At 45.8% G+C, this 23,430-nt stretch overlaps 1 protein-coding gene across 7 annotated transcripts in view; it reads right to left on the reverse strand.

The window, feature by feature from the left end:
- FRMPD2 (FERM and PDZ domain containing 2) overlaps positions 1–23,430 on the reverse strand; it is a 125,614-nt gene that overhangs the window by 75,073 nt on the left and 27,111 nt on the right. For all 7 annotated transcript variants that reach the window (XM_032266888.1, XM_032266887.1, XM_032266891.1 and 4 more), the window contains exons 4-10: positions 19,422–19,487; positions 16,662–16,853; positions 14,862–14,994; positions 14,117–14,201; positions 12,551–12,683; positions 11,128–11,199; positions 6,845–7,019 (exon numbers count right to left, since the gene is read on the reverse strand). In XM_032266888.1, coding sequence (XP_032122779.1) covers positions 6,845–7,019; positions 11,128–11,199; positions 12,551–12,683; positions 14,117–14,201; positions 14,862–14,994; positions 16,662–16,853; positions 19,422–19,487 — 856 coding nt within the window. The remainder of the gene's footprint in view (positions 1–6,844; positions 7,020–11,127; positions 11,200–12,550; positions 12,684–14,116; positions 14,202–14,861; positions 14,995–16,661; positions 16,854–19,421; positions 19,488–23,430) is intronic.

Here is a 23,430-nt window from a genome sequence, read left to right on the forward strand (position 1 = left end):
GGATTCCAGCACCCTTGTTTTGGCTGAGCTTTGACTTGATTTGAGAGCTGGTTTTACAGGTCGGAAGGGCATGGTCCTTCTTCTGAGTAATCTTGGTCTCACTTCTGTAGGGGATTTGGCATCCTTTCTCATAAATACTCTTTCGGTGTTGGTTGGTTGTGCACAGAATTTAAATTGGCATCACAGAGACTTTTCAAACATAATTCACGCCATGAATTTTTAAACTTATGGGCAAATTGTACAAAAGAAAATTTAGAGCTCCAATGGCCATCTGGAGACCATTTGAACTGCCCAAGCTTGTTTTTTCCTTAGAATTAAAATTAGAAGACTGCAGTTATAAGGTCAGTTTGAATGGGACACGTAATTCAATTGGCATCTTGAGGCTTCAAAACACATTCAGGACTCAAAAATACCTTAATGCAAATATCTCAAAGCTAGCTGAGACTCATTTCACTCCATGAAATGAGTGGAAACTTCCCTTCCCTACCTGCAATTCCTCTTCCTCTTTGTCTTTCTCTAGCTGAATTCCTCTTTTTTCCAAACTGCTCAGCTTCTAATCCAACTGTTCTCTCCATGGCCACCAACTCAGCTTTTAATAAGTGAATATTCTAGGGAAGTGCTAGATGGCTGGAATAAAGATGTTAAAATATGCCATTTGGGCCTATCAGTTGTTTCTGCTACAGGCAATTTTAAGTGCACTTTTAAGGGGAGCAGGTGCAAATTGGCCACTTTGACCTTTTGTGTTATTTCTTTTTTTCTTTCTTTTTTTTTTTTTTGAATAGAGTCTAACTCTGTTGCCGAAGTTGGAGTGCAGTGGCATGATCTCGGCTCACTGCAGCCTCTGCCTCCTGGGTTCAAGAGATTCTCCTGCCTCAGCCTCCCAAGTAGCTGGGACTAAGGCGCATGCCCCCATGCCCAGCTACTGTTTTATATTTTTAGTAAAGACGAGGTTCCACCATGTTAACCAGGATGGTCTTGATCTTCTGACCTCATGATCTACCTGCCTCAGCCTCCCAAAGTGCTGGGATTACAGGCGTGAGCCACTGTGCCCAGCCATTTATTTCTTAAAGATGAAATTCCCATGTGATAGTCATTCTCCCTCTCCTGGAAGGAAAGGCAACATCCTTATCTTGAAGGACAAGAAGTTGAGACAGAGAATACTGTACAGACCTTGTTGGAATAACTCTGATCTTTTAAGCCTCCTTATAATTTAGTCCCATTTTCACAATTAACTGTTCTTTGTCCAACCCAGTAACTAATTTGTTGGGGTCTTCATCTTCTTAAGGGGGCTCCCATGCCACATAAAACATTTATTATGCTTTTCTCCTGTTGATCTTTCTTATGTTAGTTTATTTCTCAGACAGAGCTGGAGCCTGTGAGAATAGAGGATAGAAGTGGAAGTTTTCCACCCTTACAGTTTCTGGCAATGAGGATGGGACCCTAACAGGCTGGACACCCCACTCACTCCAGAATATCTGAATGAGATGCCATCAGGCCTAACAAAAGCCAGAGGAAACTGCGGATTCTTTCCAACGCTAGCTCTCCCAAATATCCATGTGGAGTGCCTGGCTAAAGGAAGAAGGTAAAATTCTTTTCTTGTCCCTTCTTCTCTAAATTTGAATTGGCAGGAGAAAAACATTTAGGATGTTCTCTGAATTGTGACTCTTGTGAATTTGGTTCTGGGTTCTAATGGAAATAGCTCTTTTTTTTTTTTTTTTTTTACTCTCTGCCTTCTGTGATTTACCACAAGGATAAAAGTTACAATAAGACTCTCCTTTCATCTTTTTACGTCTCAAGAGATACCAGTGAGGGTATCTTCTCTGGTCCACACCAGCCTGTGGTGGAGATTGTCAGGCTTGCATCAGATGGCTAGCCAGCTGGCTAGGAGTCTGGAACACGAAGCACCTCCTGGCCCCAGAGTGCCAGCTCCCAGGCAAATTTGTCTCAATTGTTTCAACCTCCATTACCTTGTTAATAATGAAATTCTTTGTTTTTTTATCTTTAGGAGAAATGTTGGATCTCCAGTGATACTGCATTTTTCACACTCCCTTTGTGGCATCCATGTTTAAGCCATAAAAAGCTTATTGGCTTGAGTCACAATTTAAGTGGATATGCCTTTAGGTATTTGGACTTTTTTTCTTTTTACTTTTGTATCTAAAAGTATTTTTTAGAGAGCTCTCATCCTAAACAACTGTCCTATCGGTACCTGTGAGAAGATTTGGCTTGAAAACAGAAAATAAACACTTTTATAAATTAACTGTTTTCTCAGAAAACTAGAACTAACCTAAATATTTTTCAAGTTCAGATGATCTGGTATAATTTTTGGTAAATATAGCTTGTTTAAGTTTGCTGGTTTCTTTAAAATAGCTATGTGTGGAGACTTGTCAACATTCAACATAATACAGACATACAACTTCTTCTATCTGTATGTATTAAGCAAAAGCTTATGTATAAGATGGTAAAATTATAAATGTAACCCAAGTATAAAACATCCAGCAAAAATAAATTGCTAGATGTGTGACAAATGTGACAATGAAAAAAGAGAGATTAGAAAAAACCCATGTGTTTTAACTTTTAGGTTCTTTGCTTCTGTGGCTTTTTTTTATTACTTGCCTGATTTACTAACAATAAAAATAACTTAAGATAATGACTACATTTGTTTAATGTCTAATGGTGTTTTCATAAACAATTCCAACATAATTGTTAAGACCAAGTGAATTAATAAATGTAAATGTAAATGAAATAGATTATAAGTAAGCTTTTCAACAATGATTATGTTTTATAAAATATACCTATCAAAATGGTTTAAAAAATCTTTTTGGTTGCTTAAAACCTTGAAGTTATAGTAAGTTAAATGAAATGATGAATATTCATTTAATAGGCCATTTCCAAATAAGATATAATGCTGAAACATTAGTTGTTGAACATAAGTTTAAGCTTATGTACTTTTAGCTCCTCATTGCAGAGGAACAAAAGATATTTGGGTCTGTTAATTAAAATGCTCCATGCTTAACTGAAAAAATGTGCTGTAAGGAAGTATGTACATCTAGATGTTATAAAATAATGTTTTCACAAATTTGTAAAAGGCAGTTTATGATTGCTTACATTCTAGTTTTCTGGTTTTCACTAGATTAAAATTACCAAGAGTTTTTAAATTCCAGTTACTATATGTAATTCTGTATACAAAGTGTATAAAAAAGTAAGATATGTTTGGGTGAGAAAAGTTATAAGGAAATGATAATGTATTTTTACCTGTTGTTTAAAAAAAGAAATCTTGTCTAGTTGAAGGTTAGTCAAGGATTGTTTCAAAATGAATAAAGAAAAAAGTGTTATCAATAAAACTGAATAAGAACATTATAAATGGTTTGAGAAAATTGCAAAAGTTTTATGAAAGATAAATCTTATAAAAGGAATTTTTATGTGCTCAAGATAATTAAAATTAGAAGAAAATTATTTATTTATGTTTTTCTAAAACTTGAGCCTTAATATCAAAAGCATACTTGTGCAAAACCATCATTTTGTCTTTTCTGTTAATATAATAAAGTTATAATGGAGTTTTAGCCTCTGCTCTTAATATTAATATAAATTTTTTTCCTTGGCCTAGAAAACAAAGATTTTGTGTTTTATCAAAAATAGTTTATTGTGCCCTGTGCTGTGTTTTATTAGGTCTTTGATTACTTTAAAAAAATGAGGCCGGGCGCGGTGGCTCAAGCCTGTAATCCCAGCACTTTGGGAGGCCGAGGCGGGTGGATCACGAGGTCAAGAGATCGAGACCATCCTGGTCAACACGGTGAAACCCCGTCTCTACTAAAAATACAAAAAATTAGCTGGGCATGGTGGTGCGTGCCTGTAATCCCAGCTACTCAGGAGGCTGAGGCAGGAGAATTGCCTGAACCCAGGAGGCGGAGGTTGCGGTGAGCCGAGATCGCGCCATTGCACTCCAGCCTGGGTAACAAGAGCGAACTCCGTCTCAAAAAAAAAATGAGTCTTCTCAATATTAAAAGAGTTAAGTTTTGACTGTTATATATTTGCCTCTTGAAGACTTTTAATTATCACTCTGGTTAAATGAATGACAATTATTTCACAGTGACCTGTGATTTTGTTTTGATCATGGGTTTTAAGCCTTTTGACAGTTTTGACAACTTCCCAAAATCAAATTCTAAATTAAGTCTTTCTGACCTTGAATTTACTTTGGGATTTTCCAGCTGCGTCCTTGAAAACAACAAAGGATGTGTCCCTTACCTTATAAAAGAGATATTAAACTAAACAGGTTTATTCAATATGTTAAAATGCATAGGAAACATTGTCCAATAATAAGTGGGAATAAATCTTTAAGTTATATTTACAAATAGAGTTTTGATATAAATGTTCCTAAAATTGAACAAAATTGTTAGAACTCTGATATTTCTTAGTAGAACATTTGGTTGGTTATTATGTTAAAATGATATATGCCATAGAAATAACCAAATTTTCTTTGTCAATTGCTGGTTATAATAAACTCTCCTCAGATTTTTAACCATGGCCATTCCAAGTCTTTGTCATCCATGGAATACTATGGTTTTGATTCTTTTCTAAAAGCATTTGCAATTATTTACAGTCCAAAAATTGCTTTTTCTTCTAGGAGGTTTACTAAAGGATGGAAAGAATTCTGACAAGTTGCAGGTTTCTGATAACTTCAAGATCAAACCATCGGACTAAGGAAAAATGTCCAGGATGCTAATGAAGAAACTAAGTTTGTGAAAGTGCTCACCAAGATCAACCAGAAGAAGAATTAATGACATGTGGCTGAACGAACTGATGAAAAAGAATAATGGGTTTTTATAATTTTTACTTGAAATTTCACTGGTTCTTTAAATGTTTTGTTTTCTAGATTTAAGGAAACTTTTTCCTTGCATGTTATCTATAGTTTACAACAATATAATAAAGTATACTCTTGAGAACAAAATTAAAATATTAGCTTTTCCTCTCTACCTGATCCAAGCAGAATTCTAAAACTATCCGTAAGTATTCTTATTTTTATGATAATATAGTTATTTACATAAGTTCAACAAAAATATGTTCTCTTTATAACAGGATATAATATTTAAAATTGGTTATATTACTAAGGCTTTGACTTGGATGTCATATTTGAAAATGCACATAAAGATACTTCAGCCAAGCTGAGATTTGTCTTGATTTGGCCTCCTAGCCTTGAGAGGCTTTAAATCTCCAGGCTGAGATTCTTATCAAAGTTCTACCAGAACAAGCTTCAAAGGAGCCTACATTGTCAATCACAATTCTTGAGGCAGTTATGTAAATAATCAGGCCAAACTTGATAAGGCTAAACTTACTTAGCAAACAAATTTGTCTTACTGTGATTATCTTTCATAAAAATGAGGATAACTTTGGAAAAGAAATGATGCTTCTGAAGGAAGGTGAAAACTGTATTACACCTGTTATTCGACTATAGCCCTGTTCATTGCTTTTGTGTGTTTCTAATCTACCTGAAGACCGAACTGGACCCTGAATTCTTCTTGTTTCCTCCAGTATCTGGCTACGGCTCTTCAACTAAGAACAAGGACTGCTCTGTTCTTAAAGCCCTATAAACTGAAGCTGGACAGCTCAATGTAAAATTCTAGGAACAAGTCTCCTGCCTGGTGTGTGGGCTACACAGAGTTCATCAAAATGCCCAGTGTTGGTCTAGTACTTCAAAATGACCACCAACACCTACGAAACAGAACAATGAACTCCAGACAGACTTAGCCTCAGAGCCACTCCTTCCAAACCTCCGTGTTGCTTAAATAAAGCTGAAGCAGGTTTTGACATCAGCTCCTACTTGCTGGTCATTTCCCTTCAACGTGGGACTAGAACAACGAGGACAGATCCATCCCAGCACTGAGGAACAATCAAAACAGAACCACAGGATGATCCAGTAGATATGCTTTCAGAGCAATAATGTGATCGAAAGGGAAAATACATTATCAATAGCAAAATAAGTCACTTATATTTAACCCTACTAAAATGGAGCTGGGATCCGTGAGGGAGGGTCATTCATGTGCTATGCCTGTACTGAAAAATACCGTAGCAATTTCTTTCCAAATCACAGCTTGCAACATGAGTCACACAAGAACAGCTAGCCACACAAGGACAGCTAGCCACTCACACAGAACACTTGCCTAACACTGTTTCCACTAATGAACTAATGTCAACTCCTGCAAGAAGCCCTCAGAACCAATCATCTTCTTGTTTCAAAACAACTCACATGTACTTCTGTCTTTTTTCTATAAAGGCTTGCCCTTGCCCAGCCTCCTCAAATGCATCTATAGTTCACTACGGCATTGGGTCCTAGATTGCAATCTCCTGCTAATTCCCAAATAAACTCATTCTTTGGAGAGCCTGTCTCTCTCTGCTGTTTTAGGTTGACAGCAGAAATAGAGAGCCTCTAATGGAATGTCAGAGAGGGAAGAGGGCATGGAAACCCTTTTTCTTGGATATTTAGATTAGAATCTAATTAGGCTCCTGGGGTCAGGGTACGGAGTCCCCATTAGTCCTGCATCATTAGATGGAAATACTTTTAACATTTGCTTGTTTGTCTAACTTCGGTGCACTGAGATCGATCAACCAGATTCAGCAAGCCACGGAAACCTACATCCTACATTCATTATTTCCTGATAATCTTCTGCACTTGCTTGATGCTTTATCCATGAGTACTTGAAGCTCTTGTCATGCTAACTAATGTCTCCGTGTACAAAGGGAGGCACTCAAATCTCAAACAGTTTTCCCAGAAGAAACAGAGCTCAGGTATCCAGATACCCGAGTTACTGGAGGCACCAAGCCAGCTGTGAGCTGCCCAAGGGATGCTTACCTTTCATATAAGCCAAGCCAAAGTAGGTGAGTTCCTCAAGGCTGGCAAAGGACGTCACAGCATTGAAGACAGCTCCCACTGTTGACTCGACATCACATTTTACCTCCAGGCGCTGCCCGTTCAGCAGGACCACACAGAGGTCCCTGAGAGCCAAATAGGATTTCCCTTTTTTGGTCTGAAAACAACAATACCTCAATTATACTATAATTATAAGTCATTGAGCCTTTAGTGTGTGCTGGTTACTGTACTAAGCCCTTTACACACATTGTCTCATTTAATTGACAAACAACTCTAAGAGATGAGTACATTTAAAATTCCTATGCAGCCAATGAGAAACTGAGGCTCAGAAATGGCAAGACTCTTTCCCAGGGGTTGCACAGTTTGTAAGGCAGGAAATGGACTCAAATCTGAGCCTTCTATCAAGGTCAGCAGGGTCCAGGCAGGTTGGGAGGCCCATCTGACTGATATCTTTCCCCTGCAGAAATCCCAGCTGCCCCTTGGGCTCTGCTTCCTAAGAAGACCACGCAGGGCCCTCCTGAATGAATCATATGACCCTGGATCAATCTGTCAATCTGATACTGTCTCCTCAGGCTCCAACAGAGCACAGGTTAATTAATTACAAACTTCAGAGCGAATTTGGGTGGGTGTAGGTCCAATGAAGAGACAGAGCTGGAGCAAGTGGATTATCTGGACTCTAGAAATGGGTCAGCAGAGCCAATGAGCCTCCAGAGTCTGCCTTCTGCCTCTTCATCTCCCACCACAGCCCCACCCGGGTCACCGTTACCTTGGCTCAGCTCCCTGGACAGTTTGTCACCCTGCAACTGCCTGGGCCATTCTGCCTGTGTCTTTGCACACATAATACCCACTGCCCCCAGGGCTCTTTTGCTCCTTCCCCACGTGGCAAACTCCTGTGGTTCTCTCAGATCAGGCTCTGGAGCCCTTGTCTGTGACTCTTCCTTAGTATCCCCATGTCCCAAAGTGAGCCTGGATCTCCCCTGAGAAGTTCTCTTTAGAAGGCAGTCATGGACAGACACTAGCATGTGTGGCTTTAGTGCCATCGAGACCATGCCTGCGGTCACACCCTGACCTTCCTGGCACCCAGGGGCAGCCTACACACTGCAGGGGTCAGAGCAGATCCAAGCACCCTGTGGGAGGGGGTTTCCCACGTGCTGCTGGGCAGGGCTTATTACACAGGCATGCTCCATGCCACCTTGGTTCCCACTCTTGCTGCACATCTGAGTCATCTGAGAGGTGAGGGGGCCACCCCCCAGACGGTTCCATCAGTCTGGCACAAGGCCTGGGAAATCAGTATCTTGTAAAGCTTCCCAAGGTGACTCTTTGAGGGCAGGGAAAGCTGGGAGGCAGGTATGACCCACTTCTTTCCCCTGCAGAAATCCCAGCTGCTTCCTGAGAGGGTTGCCCAGTATGACCCCCTGCTTGAGTCCAGTGCTCTGAAGCTGCCCTCTGGGAACTCTTAATAGTTGTGTCTTAGAATGTGTACTTTTGGAGTGAAGTCCCCAGGACAATGAACGTGTGTACAAAGCTTGGACTCTCAGCAGTCCTGCCTCCCCTCTTCCCTGGAGGGTTCTGGGTGCCAACTTCTCTGCTCTCTGGATTCCCAGGCCTGGCCCAGCCTCCCCTGCCCCTTTGTCCGCCCCACACAGAGACCTCTGCTGTCCTCCACTGAGGACAACCATGACTCTCACTGCCCCCTAGTGACGCTCTCCGCAGGGGGCTAGTGGAGGAAGGGTCCCAGGCAGGCACATGCACAAAAGGCATGTCAGAGCACCCATGACAATGGCTGTCCCCACCCTGGGCCAGCCGCACCAAAGCTCTTTCCCTGGGCAATTCAGCAGGGACAAGCCTCTCACCCACCCAGCTCGTAAGCCAGGTACCAAATGCACCTCCATACAAAGCGTGTAACTCCTTGGGGGACCACCGATTGTCTGGGCTGGGGCAGCAGAGTCATGGGAAGGGAGCTTGGGCTTTTCCACCCTGCTTGGGACATGGAGTATGGATCCAGCAGCTGGTGTGGCAAAGTCACAGGGCAGGGCCCTAGGTACCTGCAAGGGTCTCTGTCTACCCTGTGAATATCCTTATGCCCAAGAGAATGTGACACTAAAGAGCAAATAAAAACTAAAAACACCATGACATGTTGAGACAGAGAAAGCACATATGGAGAATAAAGGAAAATGTTTAATATTTTAGTTCCTATGGTGGCGCTTTTGAACAGAGGGTGCTGGCTCTTCACACTGCAGTGAGCCTATTTGCCAGCGTTTCCCACGGGACAGCCATGCTGTACAGGAAATCTGTTTTGTTCCCAACACTCACAGGGAAGCAGAAGGAAAGGGTGTGTGTACAAAGAACTCCACTAGGAGGGAGAGATAGGGAGCTACACTGACGGAGGGCCCTGGGGACAGGATGGGAGGGGCTAAAACAAGGGCAAATGCTCCGGCCCAAGCCAGACAAACAGAGTGACACAGGAATCCCCGGACATGGATCCTTCCCTTTCCCAGGTAAGGGACAGAGGTCCAAAAAGTCTTTTACTAGGGGAGCCCTCGGTCACCCTCACACCTTCTGACATCTTCCTAGAGGCCAGGGTTCAAGAGCCACTCTGAGGATTACAAATAGGCTCCTAGACCTGGTGTGCAGGTCAAGATGCCCACCCCAGACAGAACTGGGACAACAGCACTGTTCCCATCGCCTGGCATCTTGGTACTTCCTGCAGAGCAGGGTAAGCTGGCCCTCATCACAGCAGGTCTGGCCTGTCCACCTGGGTGGGTAGAGGAGTCCACAGTCACCTAAGCCATGTGACCACAGGGATGTCAGGAAGGGGTCCCTGGGTGAATTGTCCCTTCTTCCCCTCAGCTGAGGGCAGGTGGCTTGAAGGGGATGGGCAGAGGTGGGACTGGCCTGAGGGGGCCATGGCCCTCTGACCTGCAAGCCCGGTATAGGAAATGTCCTCAGGAGGTTGTAGACCCCCAGAGTGAGCCACCCTGACACCCCCAATCTCTCACACACCAGCCTCCTTACTTTCAACATTTTCATGCTTTGGGTAACTCAATCTTGCATACTTGGGGTGTAAAAATCATCATCCCACTTCACGCTTTTTGTGCCAGTGCGGGTGGACCAGGCACACAGTGGGTGCCAGTCAGCATTTGCTGCATGAATTGATGCAGTTGATCACTGCATAGGAATTGGAGGCCCCGGTCAGGCAGGCATCCCACTCACACTGACCAGTTTGCTTAGACATTTTCAGGACTTGGGTATAGAGGAAATGATGTCAGTGCACAACAGAAGTGCCCTTGACAGGGGTGTGCATGGAAGCTGGGATTCAATGGGATTTCGCTGGAATGAGCCAGAGATGGGCTCACTGGTGCTCTTCTGTGCAGGAAGGACACGCGGTGGGCGATGCAGGAACCTGGGAGGAGAGAGCCATTTAGCCATGCCCCACTCCAGCCCTGCCTCCAGGAGGCCCAGAGAGCCAGCTGACAATGTATGCACTTCTGGCCCTGGGGGTCGGAGAGATGGGCAAGGCTCACATGCAAATACTCAACACTGACTAAGAAGCCTCTGGCCCTAGCTGGGCCCTACACAACAGAAATATGGGCCTCAATACGGATAGATACATCCTGGGGAGCTCAGGGTGAGACCAGCCATGCATAGGGCTCTTCAGGGGATATGCTCAGGCTCTGGGGCAGGGAAGGGAGCTATGCAGCATTTGCCCTTCCTGAAAAGCCCAGATGGCTCACTCCTTCTCTTAAACCCATCTCTGTTCATAAGATGCCTTCCCGGAGCCGCTTTTCCATCTAAAAGAGCACACTCTCCCTCCTACCACCTGCCACGCTCCAGCTCCATCCTCTTCCCTTCTTCATTTTTTTTTTTTTTTGCATGGATCACTACCTGGCATTCTTTTATATTTATGTGTCTGTCCTTCTAGAATGTCACCTCCACATGAAAAGGACTTTGTTGTATACGTGGCACAAATGGGGGCCTAGAATAGCGCCCAGCAGTATTTTAGATGGTAGATGTTTCACAGCATTCCCTAGCTGAGGCTGGGAGGGCCAGGGGGACTCAGTTGGAAGCCACAGGGGGACCCTTTAACAGGCCGAAGGACAAACTGCAGCAGCAAAAGGCAGTGGTGGTTCTGGCAGGGGTCTGGGAGGAACTGAATGCCACTGGAATGTCCCCATGTGAGACCCCATTCAGACACAGGTGGCCTCCTGCACCTGTCCACTTCCCTCTCCACCCTCCATCCCCACCCAGTCTAGCCCAGGAGTTACCACAACTGATCCCGGCAGATGTAGGGTCACGGGGGCCTCTCCAGCCAGCAGGACAAACTCCGGCCTGGAAAACTGGAGGACAACCCTCAGTCACATATGGTAAAGAAGAGGACAGGTTACAGGATTTGGGTCTGGGCTTCCCCCATGATGCACCTCTTCAGCCCCAAGCAGCACACATTCCCCAGAGCCAGCAGGAAACATGTTTCAGCTGAGATGGGGCTGACCTGGGCTGAGGACCCAGCTGCACTGCGCATCTTGGAACAGAAGTCTTACAGGTAGGTATAAGGTATCAGCAACTTTCTGGCTCTTAAATTGGGTACGGGGGTATTCGGGTTGAATTGTGAGTCTCATAATTCACACAGCATTACAGCTTTTGTATATAGCAAAAGTATAAAGCATATTGTATATATATATATGCAATAAAAATGTTTTTAAAATAAAAATACTTTTAGATTTAGATAAGCCGAAATGTTTTTCTAGCTCTAGATGTTGAATCAATAGCTTAGTGGGCAGCTCTTGTTCTCACTATATATGTATTACACTTGACCCAGGAAATACTACAATACCCATCATTAGCTAGATCTAGTTACCACCCTGCGGGGTGCATATTCTCAACCTATTTTACAGGTGAGGAAATTGAGGCTCCTCACCTGTTAAAAAAAAAAAAAACAAAAAGATTGAGAAGCTCACCTGAGTGATATAACCAGCAAGTGATAGGGTTGGGTGGGGCTTCTACAGTGCCCCCAAGAGTACCTAGCAGGACTCTTGTCCCAAGGGCCAAAATTCTAGCCCAGAGGTGACTTGTGTCCTGAAACAGTTCCCAATAGAAGTATCTTTGGTGAACGATCAGAAAGAAAGGCCAAAGGAATTGAACAAGTCTTCTCGGAAGCCCTCATCATGCTCTCCACCAAGTTCATGGAGGCCAGAGAGGGGCCTAGGAGAGCAGTATGGGCTGGGTCGCTCCCCCAACCCTGTTGCCCTCTTAGGGTTACCCAGCTGGACGGGCAGCTCTCTCCTCCCTAAAGAAGCCCTCCCTGCAGCCCCAATTCTGTGCTCCTGCCTTTCACCTGTGCAGGAGGTCCCTTCCAAACACACTCTGTCTGTCAGCTCTCGAATCACGTAGCACGCTCTGCCACTGCCCTGCGCACCAGTGGCTGCAAATTTCCCGTGTGGTGGGACACAACATCTTCAACCCTACATCCCACACAGTGTCCCCCACAGATCCTGCCCCAGTGAGGCCACTCAGTGAATGCCTATGTCCTAAGTTGCAAATTTCAGGTTTATATTAGTCCAATCCTATAAACCTCAGCCCAGGGAAGTTGCCCCCCAGAAGATCCTGCCCATTTTCAGCCTCTGTGCCAGCCACCCACAGTTCCCTGCTCAAGCCTCCTTGAGGAGTACCCTTCAGTCTTCTTTTGCTCACCTTCCTCCTTCTTTGCAGAAAACCCCTTTGAGAAGGAGTTGTTGGCCATGAGCTGTCTACTGCCGAGTACACAGATCCAGAGCTGAGCCGCCGGCCCTCCTGTTGATGCTGGGGTTCTGCCCCTGGAAGAGTGCTGGGCAGGGGTTGAGAAGGGGTGAAGGGCTTCCACTGCATGAAGGCCACCCACACAGGGGCTCAGTTTGGCAGGGTGCATCCACTGATGCATGTCACCTTCTCCCCCCACCTATGGGGGAGTTAGGGTGGGGGAAGCTGAGGCCTGGAGAAGTCAGGCTGCACCGCCACTGGGCGTGGTGGGGTCGGAGGTGTAAGACACAGTCAATTTCTCTACGCCATGGCTCTGCCTCTCTGTTGGTGGTGCCAGGGCCCCGGGTCTAGAGCAACCACCCAGCAGGTCTGGGATTCTGGCTTCTTTAGAATTTAACATATTGTTCGAAATATTTTGACAATAAAATATATTGTTTATGGAATTGGGGTGTAAAAATTGTCTTCATTGGGAAAATAAAGTGTTAAATGGCAGGAAAAAATATTGCAAGATAAACTATGCAATATCCAATCAGGGTTCCAGCTGTGGGTCTGACATCAACTATGACAAGACACTGTTACAGCCCTCAACAAGTCAATGTGTGAATAAAGAAATCACCCAAACTTCAAAATGAACAGGTCCAGGAAGCTATGAGCCCATCCAGGCCTTGATCTGATTCAAGCATCCTAAGTTAGACAATTGCAAACATTTCCACAATTCTTCTCCTTGATCTGTACCCTTTGCAACCCGAATTTGCATCCTCCTGCCATCAACAGATGGAGTCTATTTCCTACTGCTCGAAATGGGGCTGGCCTTTAGCCTTGATTTGGCCAACAGAATGATGCGGAAATGGTGGAAGTCCAGTTCTGGAGGCTTTATGAACCTTGCTCTCCTCGCCCGCTCTCTCTCTCATTCTCTCTCTCTCTCTGTCTCTCTCTCTCTCTCTCTCCCTCCCTCAGTTCTGCTATTGTCATGAGAACAATCCCAGGCTGACCCGCTGGTGGAGGAGAGCCAGAGCTCCCCAGACAATGGCCATCCACCCCCCAGGAGAAGCTGTCTAGCTGAGCTGCAGATAGTCACAGATGCAGGAAGGCTTTCCGCAGAGTTTAGAAGACCTTCCAGCTGAGCACAGGCTAAGTTACCAACTCAGAGAATCATAAGCTAAATATACAATTGTTGCTTTTGGCCACCACGTTTTGTGGTTGCTTGTTATGCAGCATGGTATGGGAAGGACAATGGCAACAGTATTGAGGCATGTTGCTGCTCCACCAGGCCACTCAGCCTGAGTATGGCTCCTAGAGGAGGCGGGACACCAGGACAGCACAGCCACCACCAGGCCCCTCATCATCGTGGCTTCAGATATGCTTAAATGTGGCTTCTCGTTCTGCTAATGAAATAGGGCTGGCATTTTCTGGAGGAGCAAGAGGCTTCTCGTTAATCATCAGTGAAGAAACGGGGTACAGTAGCCCCCACACCCATGTCTCACATCAAGTTCACAGCACCCTGCAGGGCCTGCTGCTTACCGGTTAACGAGGAGGCTGCAGTGACTGTGTGAGGTGCTCCAATGGGGCTCTGGAGAGTGCTGGGCCTCGGTGCTTCCTTCTGAAACTAACCAAACAGCATGGTAGAGGGCAAGGGGCAGAAGCCAAGATCACAGCTTTCTTTAATCGGGCATCCCAGAGCCTGAATGGCATCATGACTTATTAGCGGTGTGACCTTGGTGAGATTACTAAACCTCTCTGAATCTGTTTCCTCACGTAGAAACCAGAAATGACAGTTACAGGGGTTACAAGGAAAGACAATAAAGCTTAATGGAAAACTGCACCTTGTTTTAGAGACAACAAACAATATCATTAACTTTTTTTAAAAAAGCTCAGATTTAGTTGAAAAGTAGACAATAGAAGATTTGAAGATTATTCCAAAACCACTCTTTTTTTACACACCCAAAATAATAACTGAAAAAAAAAATCAAGTTTTTCTTTTCTTGTTGTTTGTTTTAATTTGGATTTTCTCAGCTTGCAGTTAGAAGTAATTTTTAAAGTTTTCATTTGATATAAATAACTGTGTTAAGTCGTGTCCCCAAATGAGCCTTTCCCGGGAGCACGGTTGGGTCCTAGGCTCAGCCCCTTCTCTCCAGGGGCTTCCTGAAAGAGTGCTTACATGGGCTTTCTCTGCCATCACAATGTGGATGTGTGGCCCACGCAGGGCAGGAAACAATAGAATGGGTACTAGCGGCCCATGCAGGGACTGCTCAGGGTACATACCCACCTCTGCAAGGATGCAGACACTCCGGGGCCTGTGCCGCTGGGCTGTCACTGCTTGTCCCATGCAGCCTCTTCCTGAGCAGGTAGCTTCTGTTCTGCTGCACACAGGAGCTTTCCTCCACAACTCTTTTCTCCACCTGGGGGTCCAGTGCATCATACATCCACATCCCAAGATAAGGAGGGGGCATTTTACAGACACATACAAACTGGCTGTCAGACTGCATCAGTGTGGAATTGTCTGCCCTACATGGTGAGCACCTAATGACATGTTCTCTGGCACCCAGAATGTGCTCTGTACCCACCCCCACATGCACCCGGAAGGCCCTTCACCTCCCCACTCCAGACCTGCGCACTCACGCACATCTGTGCTCTTGCTCATCCATTCCCTCTGTGGCTAGGGTCTCCCCAGAAGCTCCTCTGTGCTCATAAGACCCAGAGCTGCGTCCTCTCTACTTCTAAGTGTCTCCGCTTCTGCCCTGTGATCACCTTTCCGTATCACTGCACTCACACCTGGCTCTGTTACACCATGTTCCATGAGTGTGCTGCTTGTCTGTCTCCCCCGATATCCCTGTGTGCTTTATGCACCATGGTCACACACCTATCCCAGTGCCTCAGTGAATGTGGAATAAGTGACTGACATCTCCTTTGAGGGTCCCTGATGGAAATGCTGCAGGTCAACACAGCGTCTATCCCAGGACAATGACACACCAGTGGATGGTAGACTTTAATATCTTTCAGATAAATATAGCCCACTTCTTCCACCAAGTCTTCTGGCCCCATTCATAGGAGCCGCATTCTCCCATGCCAAGAGAGAAGGGATCCAAGAAGGAGGCCTTCTCTGATGGAAGAGGGCTTCTCTGGTTGACTGTTGCCGCTGTCCCACCCAGCTGTCCCCTTGTCTCCCTCCACATGGCCCCTCATTAATCCTGGTCTTAGCCCTCCAACTTGTCCCTGGACAAATGCAACCACCCAACTAGTCTCTATTGTCTGTTTCCTTCCAAAAACAAACTTCCTTGCATTTTGTGCCATAGGCACCACGCTTACCCACCCTATCCCAGCTCTGCCCTGGTCTCGTAAGGGACCAACTCCATGGTGCCATTCCTGTACTAGAGCTCTCCAGGGGGCCAGGCTGGGGCCGTCTCCAGCTGAGAATATATCCTGCCGCTTGTCAGCTGTGCTACCATCACTCCCCTCTCCGAGGAGCATTTCCCCAATAAATAACTTGCTCAAGAATCCTTGTCTCTGGGTTAGCTTGGACAGAATCCAACCTAAGTCAAATGGCTGCTATGCATCAGGCCCCCTGCTGCGCACTGGGGAGAGTACAGGGCAGCAAGCAGCACAGCGTGACAAGCACAACAAAGGACCCCCACCCCACAGGTACAAAACAGCAGGGGGGAGGGCAGCCAGGAACCACACAAACAAGGTCAGGGAAGGCTTCTGTATAGAACCTAGAGTTGAATTTTGATAAGAGAACTGAATCATGGGTTCTCAACATGATTGCTTTATGTAAAGAGGCACTTGCAAAGATCTCAAGTGTCTTTGCTATGTGAGAAACTGAGGCTTGCCCAAAGGTCTTTGCCAGCACTGCCTAATAGAACTGCAATGACAAGAATGTTCTAGATTCACTCTGTCCATAGGGTCATCACTCGCTACAAGTGGCAACTGAGGACTTGAAATGTGACAGATGTGATGAATGAATTTAATGTTTTATTTTATGTTAGTTAATTATAATTTAGCTAATTTAAATTTTAATAGCCATACATGACCAGCAGCTACTGGTTGAAAAGCACAGTTCTCTACCCACCTCAGAAATGGTGCCCAGAACCAAGCCAACCAGCCTTCTGATGTGGAGACCAGCAGGGGCCGGGTAGACAGACACTTCTTTCTCATGAACCTGACAAGCTTCCAGAACCGATTGCAACGTGCACCGCCTGTGAGGCTGGTCTTCGCACATGGTCAGCAGGATGGAGTGCAGGGGCTCGCGGAGCTGCAGGGGCTGGAAGCAGACAGGTGAGGTGAGAAGGGAGCGCAGCCAGAGCTGTCGCTGCGAGGCCAGCACCTATCAGGCGGGCCTTGGGGACATGGAAACAGCTGTTCCCACAAGCACCAGAGCGGATGCCTGCTCCTTTTGGAGAGTTTAAGGACAGACACAAGATCCGTCACTGAGGCCGCCAAGTGCAGAGCAATCATCCCTGCATCAGTTGTGTGTCGTCTGCGGCTTTCTAATCCAGAACACCCTTCTGCCCAAGCATGTGCTTGGAATGCTCATGAAAAATAGACGCTTTGACAAGATGGATTTCCACCTGTGCCAAGCACCCCAAATCAAACCAGAGGTCAGCCTTTCACTCAAGTTCACCTGCACAGCTTGTCATTGTATCCAGTTACTCCGGGGGTCTCAACTGGGCCTTCCCCCTGGAATGTGAGCTCTAGGAACATACGGACTGTGGCCTATTCCTGTTCACTTCGGTACGGCCAGCAGTGAGCACAAGTGCTCAATTGTTGTTGCTTGAACTTTATGTCACGTGTACCCACAGAGCAAAAGAAAACAGAAGCATGTTTTTTTTTTTTTGAGATGGAGTCTCGCTCTGTCACCTAAGCTGGAGTGCAGTGGCACAATCTCAGCTCACTGCAACCTCCACCTACAGGGTTCAAGCAATTCCCTGCCTCAGCCTCCCAAGTAGCTGGGATTCCAGGTGCCCGCCACCAGGCTTGGCTAATTTTTGTACTTTTAGGAAAGATGGGCATTTCCCCCCTGCATTTAAATGACCACAATTCATATGAGAAAGGTCTCAAATTCAGATTCAAAGTCAGACTTTTCCTCCAGCTCAACCCACACTGCAAATCACTTTCCAGATAAAGGCTGCACTACCGCTTCTTGCCAGGGAGCAGCAGCTGTGAGCACCTAGCTCTGTACAGACAAGCGGCTGTCCTGCCTTCACAGCAAATCAGAGGCCTCTTCTGTGCCTGGTGCTGCACAGCCACACCAGATACAGTCCCTGCTTTCAGGAAAAAAACAGTGTGATGAGAGAGACGGTCACTAAAAGAGACAAAGACCATACAGGATGACAAGGGCTTTGACCTTGGGAAGCACAGACCTTGGCACTAATGTAGAGGAAGGGGCTTAGCCCAGACTGGAGTTAACCAGGAGAAAAGTGGGGGGTGACGTGCTGGTGGAGGGAGCAGTGTGCGAAGACACAAAGGTGCAGATGAGCTGGCATGTGTCTGAATGGAAAGGGGTTATGAGCAGGACAGGCACCCGGGGAAAAATGGCAGTGTGGGGTCCCTTGTTCAAAATTATTAAACATTCCAAGACAGTGAGAGCAGAGCATTAAACTAAATGCAGGACCCTGTGCTATTACACAGGACACACACCCAGGAAGCCAGACCTGATTGTGGCAGAGTGCCAAAGGGGAACTAGACGGGAGCAGAGACCCCATCCTAGGCTCCAAGTATGTCTCACTGAGAAGCCAGAAGGTAACCCCATGGGGAGTGAGGTGCTACAAAAGATTGCATGCTAGGGGTGTCATGAGCTAGTCTCTGTTTTAGAAAGACCACCCAGGAAGCACCTGGATGTTGAATTGGAGCAGGTAGGGGTGAGTAGAAAGAAAGGCAGGAAGCAAGGGAGGAGGAGGGAGGGAGCCAGTCTGGCCAGGTCAGCTGGGAAGAGCTCTCCAGCATGTGTTGTTATGACACCAGTCTCTAAGGAATTGTTACGGTGTCAAATGGAAATGTACACAAAAACTTATATTCTATAGTTGAAAATTGTATAAAATGTTAGGATATATTTATGTATTTCTTTTTTGAGACAGAATTTTGCTCTGTTACCCAGGCTGGAGTGCAGTGCTGCCATCTCTGCTCACTGCAACCTTCCCCTCCCAATCCCCAGGGTTTAAGTGATTCTCGTACCTCAGCCTCCCGAGTAGCGGGGACTACAGACATGTACCACCACACCCAGCTAACTTTTGTATTTTGTTTTGCCGTGTTGTCCAGGCTGGTCTCTAACTCATGAGCTCAAGTGATCTGCCCGCCTTAGCCTTCCAAAGTGCTGGGACTACAGGTGTGAGCCACCATGCCTCGCCAAGATAAAGTTTAAAAGTTTCTAAGCCTTCTTGTAGTCTTTAATAAATGACTAAAAATCTTTGAAAGGGAGATATTGTAGAGAGCGTTTACCCAAATCTGTTGAGCACAGAAGCCTTTTTCAGAGAAGCATCTCACTTTGGGAAGGGCTGTTTTAAAGCCTTTTTAAAATACATGTAAATCTGTATCTTCAGTGCCTATAAAACTCTCTAGCTTGCTATTAATACTTCCTCTGAGCAGAGATGGCCAATTTTGCTTGCCAATCTCAAATTGTGGCTGCCCGGAGTGCTATGTTGAGTAGGATTCTGAGGTTGTTTCTGCACTAGCAGTGAGGAGTCGTGTAATGAGTTTGCAAAGCCTGCTTAGGACCTAGGAGGAGAGAGTGGCAATATGTGCCCTCAGTAAACATGGTCCTTGGTCAGAAGAAAACCACTAAATAAACCCAAAGACATAGCCTGGCAAGACTTGGAGTATCTTGTTTACAAACCTGATTTGGCGGAACATGAAACCCCGCCGACCAGTAGAGGGTCATTCCTAAAGAATAGACGTGCATCTGCCCAAAAGAAGAGAACATGATTAGATTCCAATCACCTCCGCTATTCCAATTTTCCTCCGCTATTTCGCAAGGAAAATACATCCAGTTTCTGCATGAGCAGACACTGTTGTCTGGCTAGTCCAGCACCATCTGCAACTCCCTTAACCCTTGTCACCTCCTACTCCAGAGGCTAGAAAGCCAGAACTTTGCTTTCTAGCAGAAACCATGACACTCAGTTTTGGTGAAAGGCGTAAGAGAAATCTGTTAGGGGGCTTCTGTTAAGGCTTTTGCTTTACTGACAAAAGGACACATGTGACAGGCCCCACCCTTTCCCCTTTGTTCCTGCCTTGAATATTGATGTGATTGATACATGAAGTCTTCGCAGCCATTCTGTGACAATGAAGCAGTAGGCACAGGACAGAAAGCCAGACACTGGGGAAGGTAGAATGGAAATACACAGTCTGGATCCTTGATGACATAAATCAGCAGCTGACCAATCCCTAGACCTCTTGTTAAGTAGCTAATAACTATATCTTTGGTCCTCACCACTGTATTTTAGGCCTTCTGTTTCCATGACACATGATGGTTCAGCCTGATTAAAAAGCACCATATCTTGTCAAAAAGCAAAATGGTGTCATGGGAAGAGCATTGTCTGACATCTCTGACCCTCAGTTTCTTCATCTTAAAAATGAGGATTCTGCCTGAATTCTAATAAAGATTAAGTCAAAAGCACCTGAAGATGGTAGTATTAACTATTATTGCTACTGTTATTGCTATCATTGGACATAGAACACTTACAGCGTGCCAAGCCTTTTCTATGTCTTTCACCCGTATAAACTTATTTACTCCCACCGCAGTCCTGTGGTGCAGGCATTGTAATTGTCCCCGCTTGGCTTCATGACTTCTGGATTATGCCAGTCCTCAATCAATGTCAGTTGGCTTTTATTGTGGGGCTTCTATTGTAACTGACAAGGCACATTTCCCATAAGGTCTGTCTTTTCAGGAAATCATTTTTGGAACTTTAAAAGGAAACAATGAGGTAATGAAACATGGCATGTAAAAACACATAGTTATTTGAGCCGCCCACTGGATTTAATACAAGTGGTTTTAGTTTTTGGTTTTGGTTGTTCATATATCAAAGTCAAGATGTGTTCAATGTCACCTGTGCCAATTCATTAGCTCTCATCTTCCCTTGAAATTGTATCCTGAAACCAGCTCCCACCCCTCAGATGAACGTGCACAGATAACGATGCAAAAAAGCTCACAAGCTGCATCCCCATTTCCGGAGAAAGGACTTGAAGAGCAGGGCTTAGCAGATGGCCATTTCTTTCCCATTAACCCAACAAGCTCACAGAACCAATTGCAGTGACTGCCACCTGCAAGGCTGGTCTTCCCACATGGTCAGCACAATAGACTATAAAAACCTGTGGAGCTGCAGGGACTGAAGTGTAGACAGAGCTCCTGCCCTGAGCCCTGCCAGAGGCACTACCCACACCTGGAAGTTCACATGGATTCCAAGGGCTCTGGCTAAAAGTGTCTTAGGGCAAGGCCTTGGCCACATGACAAAAGGCTTCTTTCAAAATTGTGAAATCAGCCCATTGGTGGACACTGCCAGTAAAGGGTTGTTGAGAAGGATTTTGAAAGCAACTCCTGGCTCAGTGGGAAAGAAGGCCGTGTTTGACTGGTGACGCCTGCCATGAGCATGGGATGGGGTTCTGGCAGCACAGATGACTTGTAGTTAGAGACCTGCCCACACCTTCCACCTGACCTGTGCCTGGGGCTAAGATGCCAAGTAGTTGGGGAAATATGTCAGTGCGCTGGTTAGGGCAGGATATTGGTCCAGGCAGAGGGGTCTGGGTACATCCTCCCAGCACCAGAACAAGGCCCAGGACTCGGGGAGGACTCTGAGCATAGCCTGTCCAGGGAGCATTCTCCTAGTTGCCCAACTGATCCTGCCATGGACCTATGCCAAGTTGGATGAAGACAGGAGCCTGTGATGAACAGAAAAGAACAGTGATGGACAGAACTGAGTGTTAGAGATCTGGAAGAGATCAAGTAACCTAGCGACTCTGCCTCCCAGCCTAATAAACAGGGCTTAAGGCTAGCAGCTCTGGCCCCTTAAGGCCCACTCCACATGCCATGCTTCATATGCCCAGAGTGCTAAACTAACAGCAAAAGAAGCGGTTTGGTTAGTTCAGAGCTCAATCAGTCTCACCTTGAATCTCTTCCAGCTCACACTCCCTCTCATCTTCCTGGCCAGGACTCAGCAATACACTTACCCAGTTCTTAACTCAGCCTATTAGCCCTGAAACTATTGGAGTCCTCGTGCCTCTGCCTGGAGAAAAGTATGCAGGAGGGAGAAACACATTATTTTCTAGCTCAAAGATGCTCTGGGCAGAGGAGTGACTAGGCCTTCACAAGGAACTCAGTGGAGACCAACCTGCAATCAGGAGGGTGATGCCTGTTCCTCACCAGCGAGTGCTGGGATGATTAGGGAAGGGCCCCAGGAGCGCTCAAATCTGTATTAACACAGGTACATCTGAAAGCGGAGCCTGAGGCAAGGGTTTAGTGCAGACCCTTCATTAAGGAGCTGCAAGCCCAGGGCAATGAGAGTGAAGAGAAAAGGGGAAGGGAGGCAGGGACCAATGTGATATGCAGGGTCAAAATGCTGGTCAGCTCCTTACAACAAGCAACAGAGTACAGCAGGAAGGGCAGCAGACAGGGCTTCCTAGCACTCAGGACTTCTCTAGAAGGCTTGCAAGGCTTACACATCACAGTCATCCACAAGAGAAAGAGGAGGGAAATGTATTCTCTAGTTCCCTCCAGACTTTTGTTTACCACTGGCTAAGTTTCCTCCATAAGAAGCTAGCTCCCCTGCATTCTCAGGTTGCATTGGCATTCGTAGTCATGCAGAAAATCCAATCCCAGGGCTCAGGATATGACATCTTAGCTGAGTCCAGGGTATAAGAGGCAACTTGGTGTAGGTGGAGCCAAGAGACCCAAACAGATCTGAGAGGCACCCAAGTCTGTATTCAGTCCAGGAATCAGTGATTCACCCCTGGGGTCCTGGCCGTGTAAGAAGGTATGTAGGCTTGGATGCCAGAGTGACTTCCAGAATGCCAGAGGGGAGGGGGTGCCAGAGCTGGGGCCACTGTGCCTGGAACTCTCATGCTTTCACTGTTGCAATCTGACTTAGAGACATGTGGACCCAGACAAACCAAATCTGGAAGCCACCAAGGCCCCATTCTCTGCCTTTCAGAGCCTGGAGGGAAAGCAGCCCCCATTCCAGGATGCCTCCTGTAGGAGACAGGATTTTCACATCTGCACTTTTCCCATGAAAGGGCGAGGAGGAAGAAACAGAACTCACTGAGTAAACACCCACCATGCCCCATCCGGTGTTGTCTGTCTGCCTTGCACCATTCTCTCCTTCAAGAGAATTAAAATTCTCTTTGAAATTAAAAATGATGTTTACCGGAAACTTTTGCTATTCATAAGCAAAACAGGTCCATTGCAGGAAAACCAAAAATCTCCGCTGATGTTGCCATCCAGAAATAATCACTGCAGACACTTTGGTGTATGTATTTTTAGAACTTCCTCTCTCTCTCTTTCATTCTCTCTAACCAAACTTGGACAATATTATGTATGCATATATTGAATTTCTTTTCAAGTCATTAAATAAGCTTCTATGCCTCATTTTAATGCTGTTTTGTCTCATGTCCTCTCTCACTGACTATTTAGCTTGTTTCCAATTTATCACTAATGTCAGCAACATGACAATCAGCACTGCTGCAGCTAAATCCATCTTTTCTTGTGCCTGAGGATAATTCCTACTTGAGGACGTGTTGGGTCACTTTGAGCTGTCTTGCTGCCTACTGCCAATGGTACCAATCTGCCAGACCGCTTAACCACAGCTTTTCAACACTTCTTTTTAAATATTGAAAATAGCCAATATAATGTGGGG

Source organism: Sapajus apella, unplaced genomic scaffold (genome assembly GCF_009761245.1).
Source record: "Sapajus apella isolate SASKATOON/1434 unplaced genomic scaffold, GSC_monkey_1.0 scaffold161, whole genome shotgun sequence".
Lineage (NCBI taxonomy): Eukaryota > Metazoa > Chordata > Mammalia > Primates > Cebidae > Sapajus > Sapajus apella.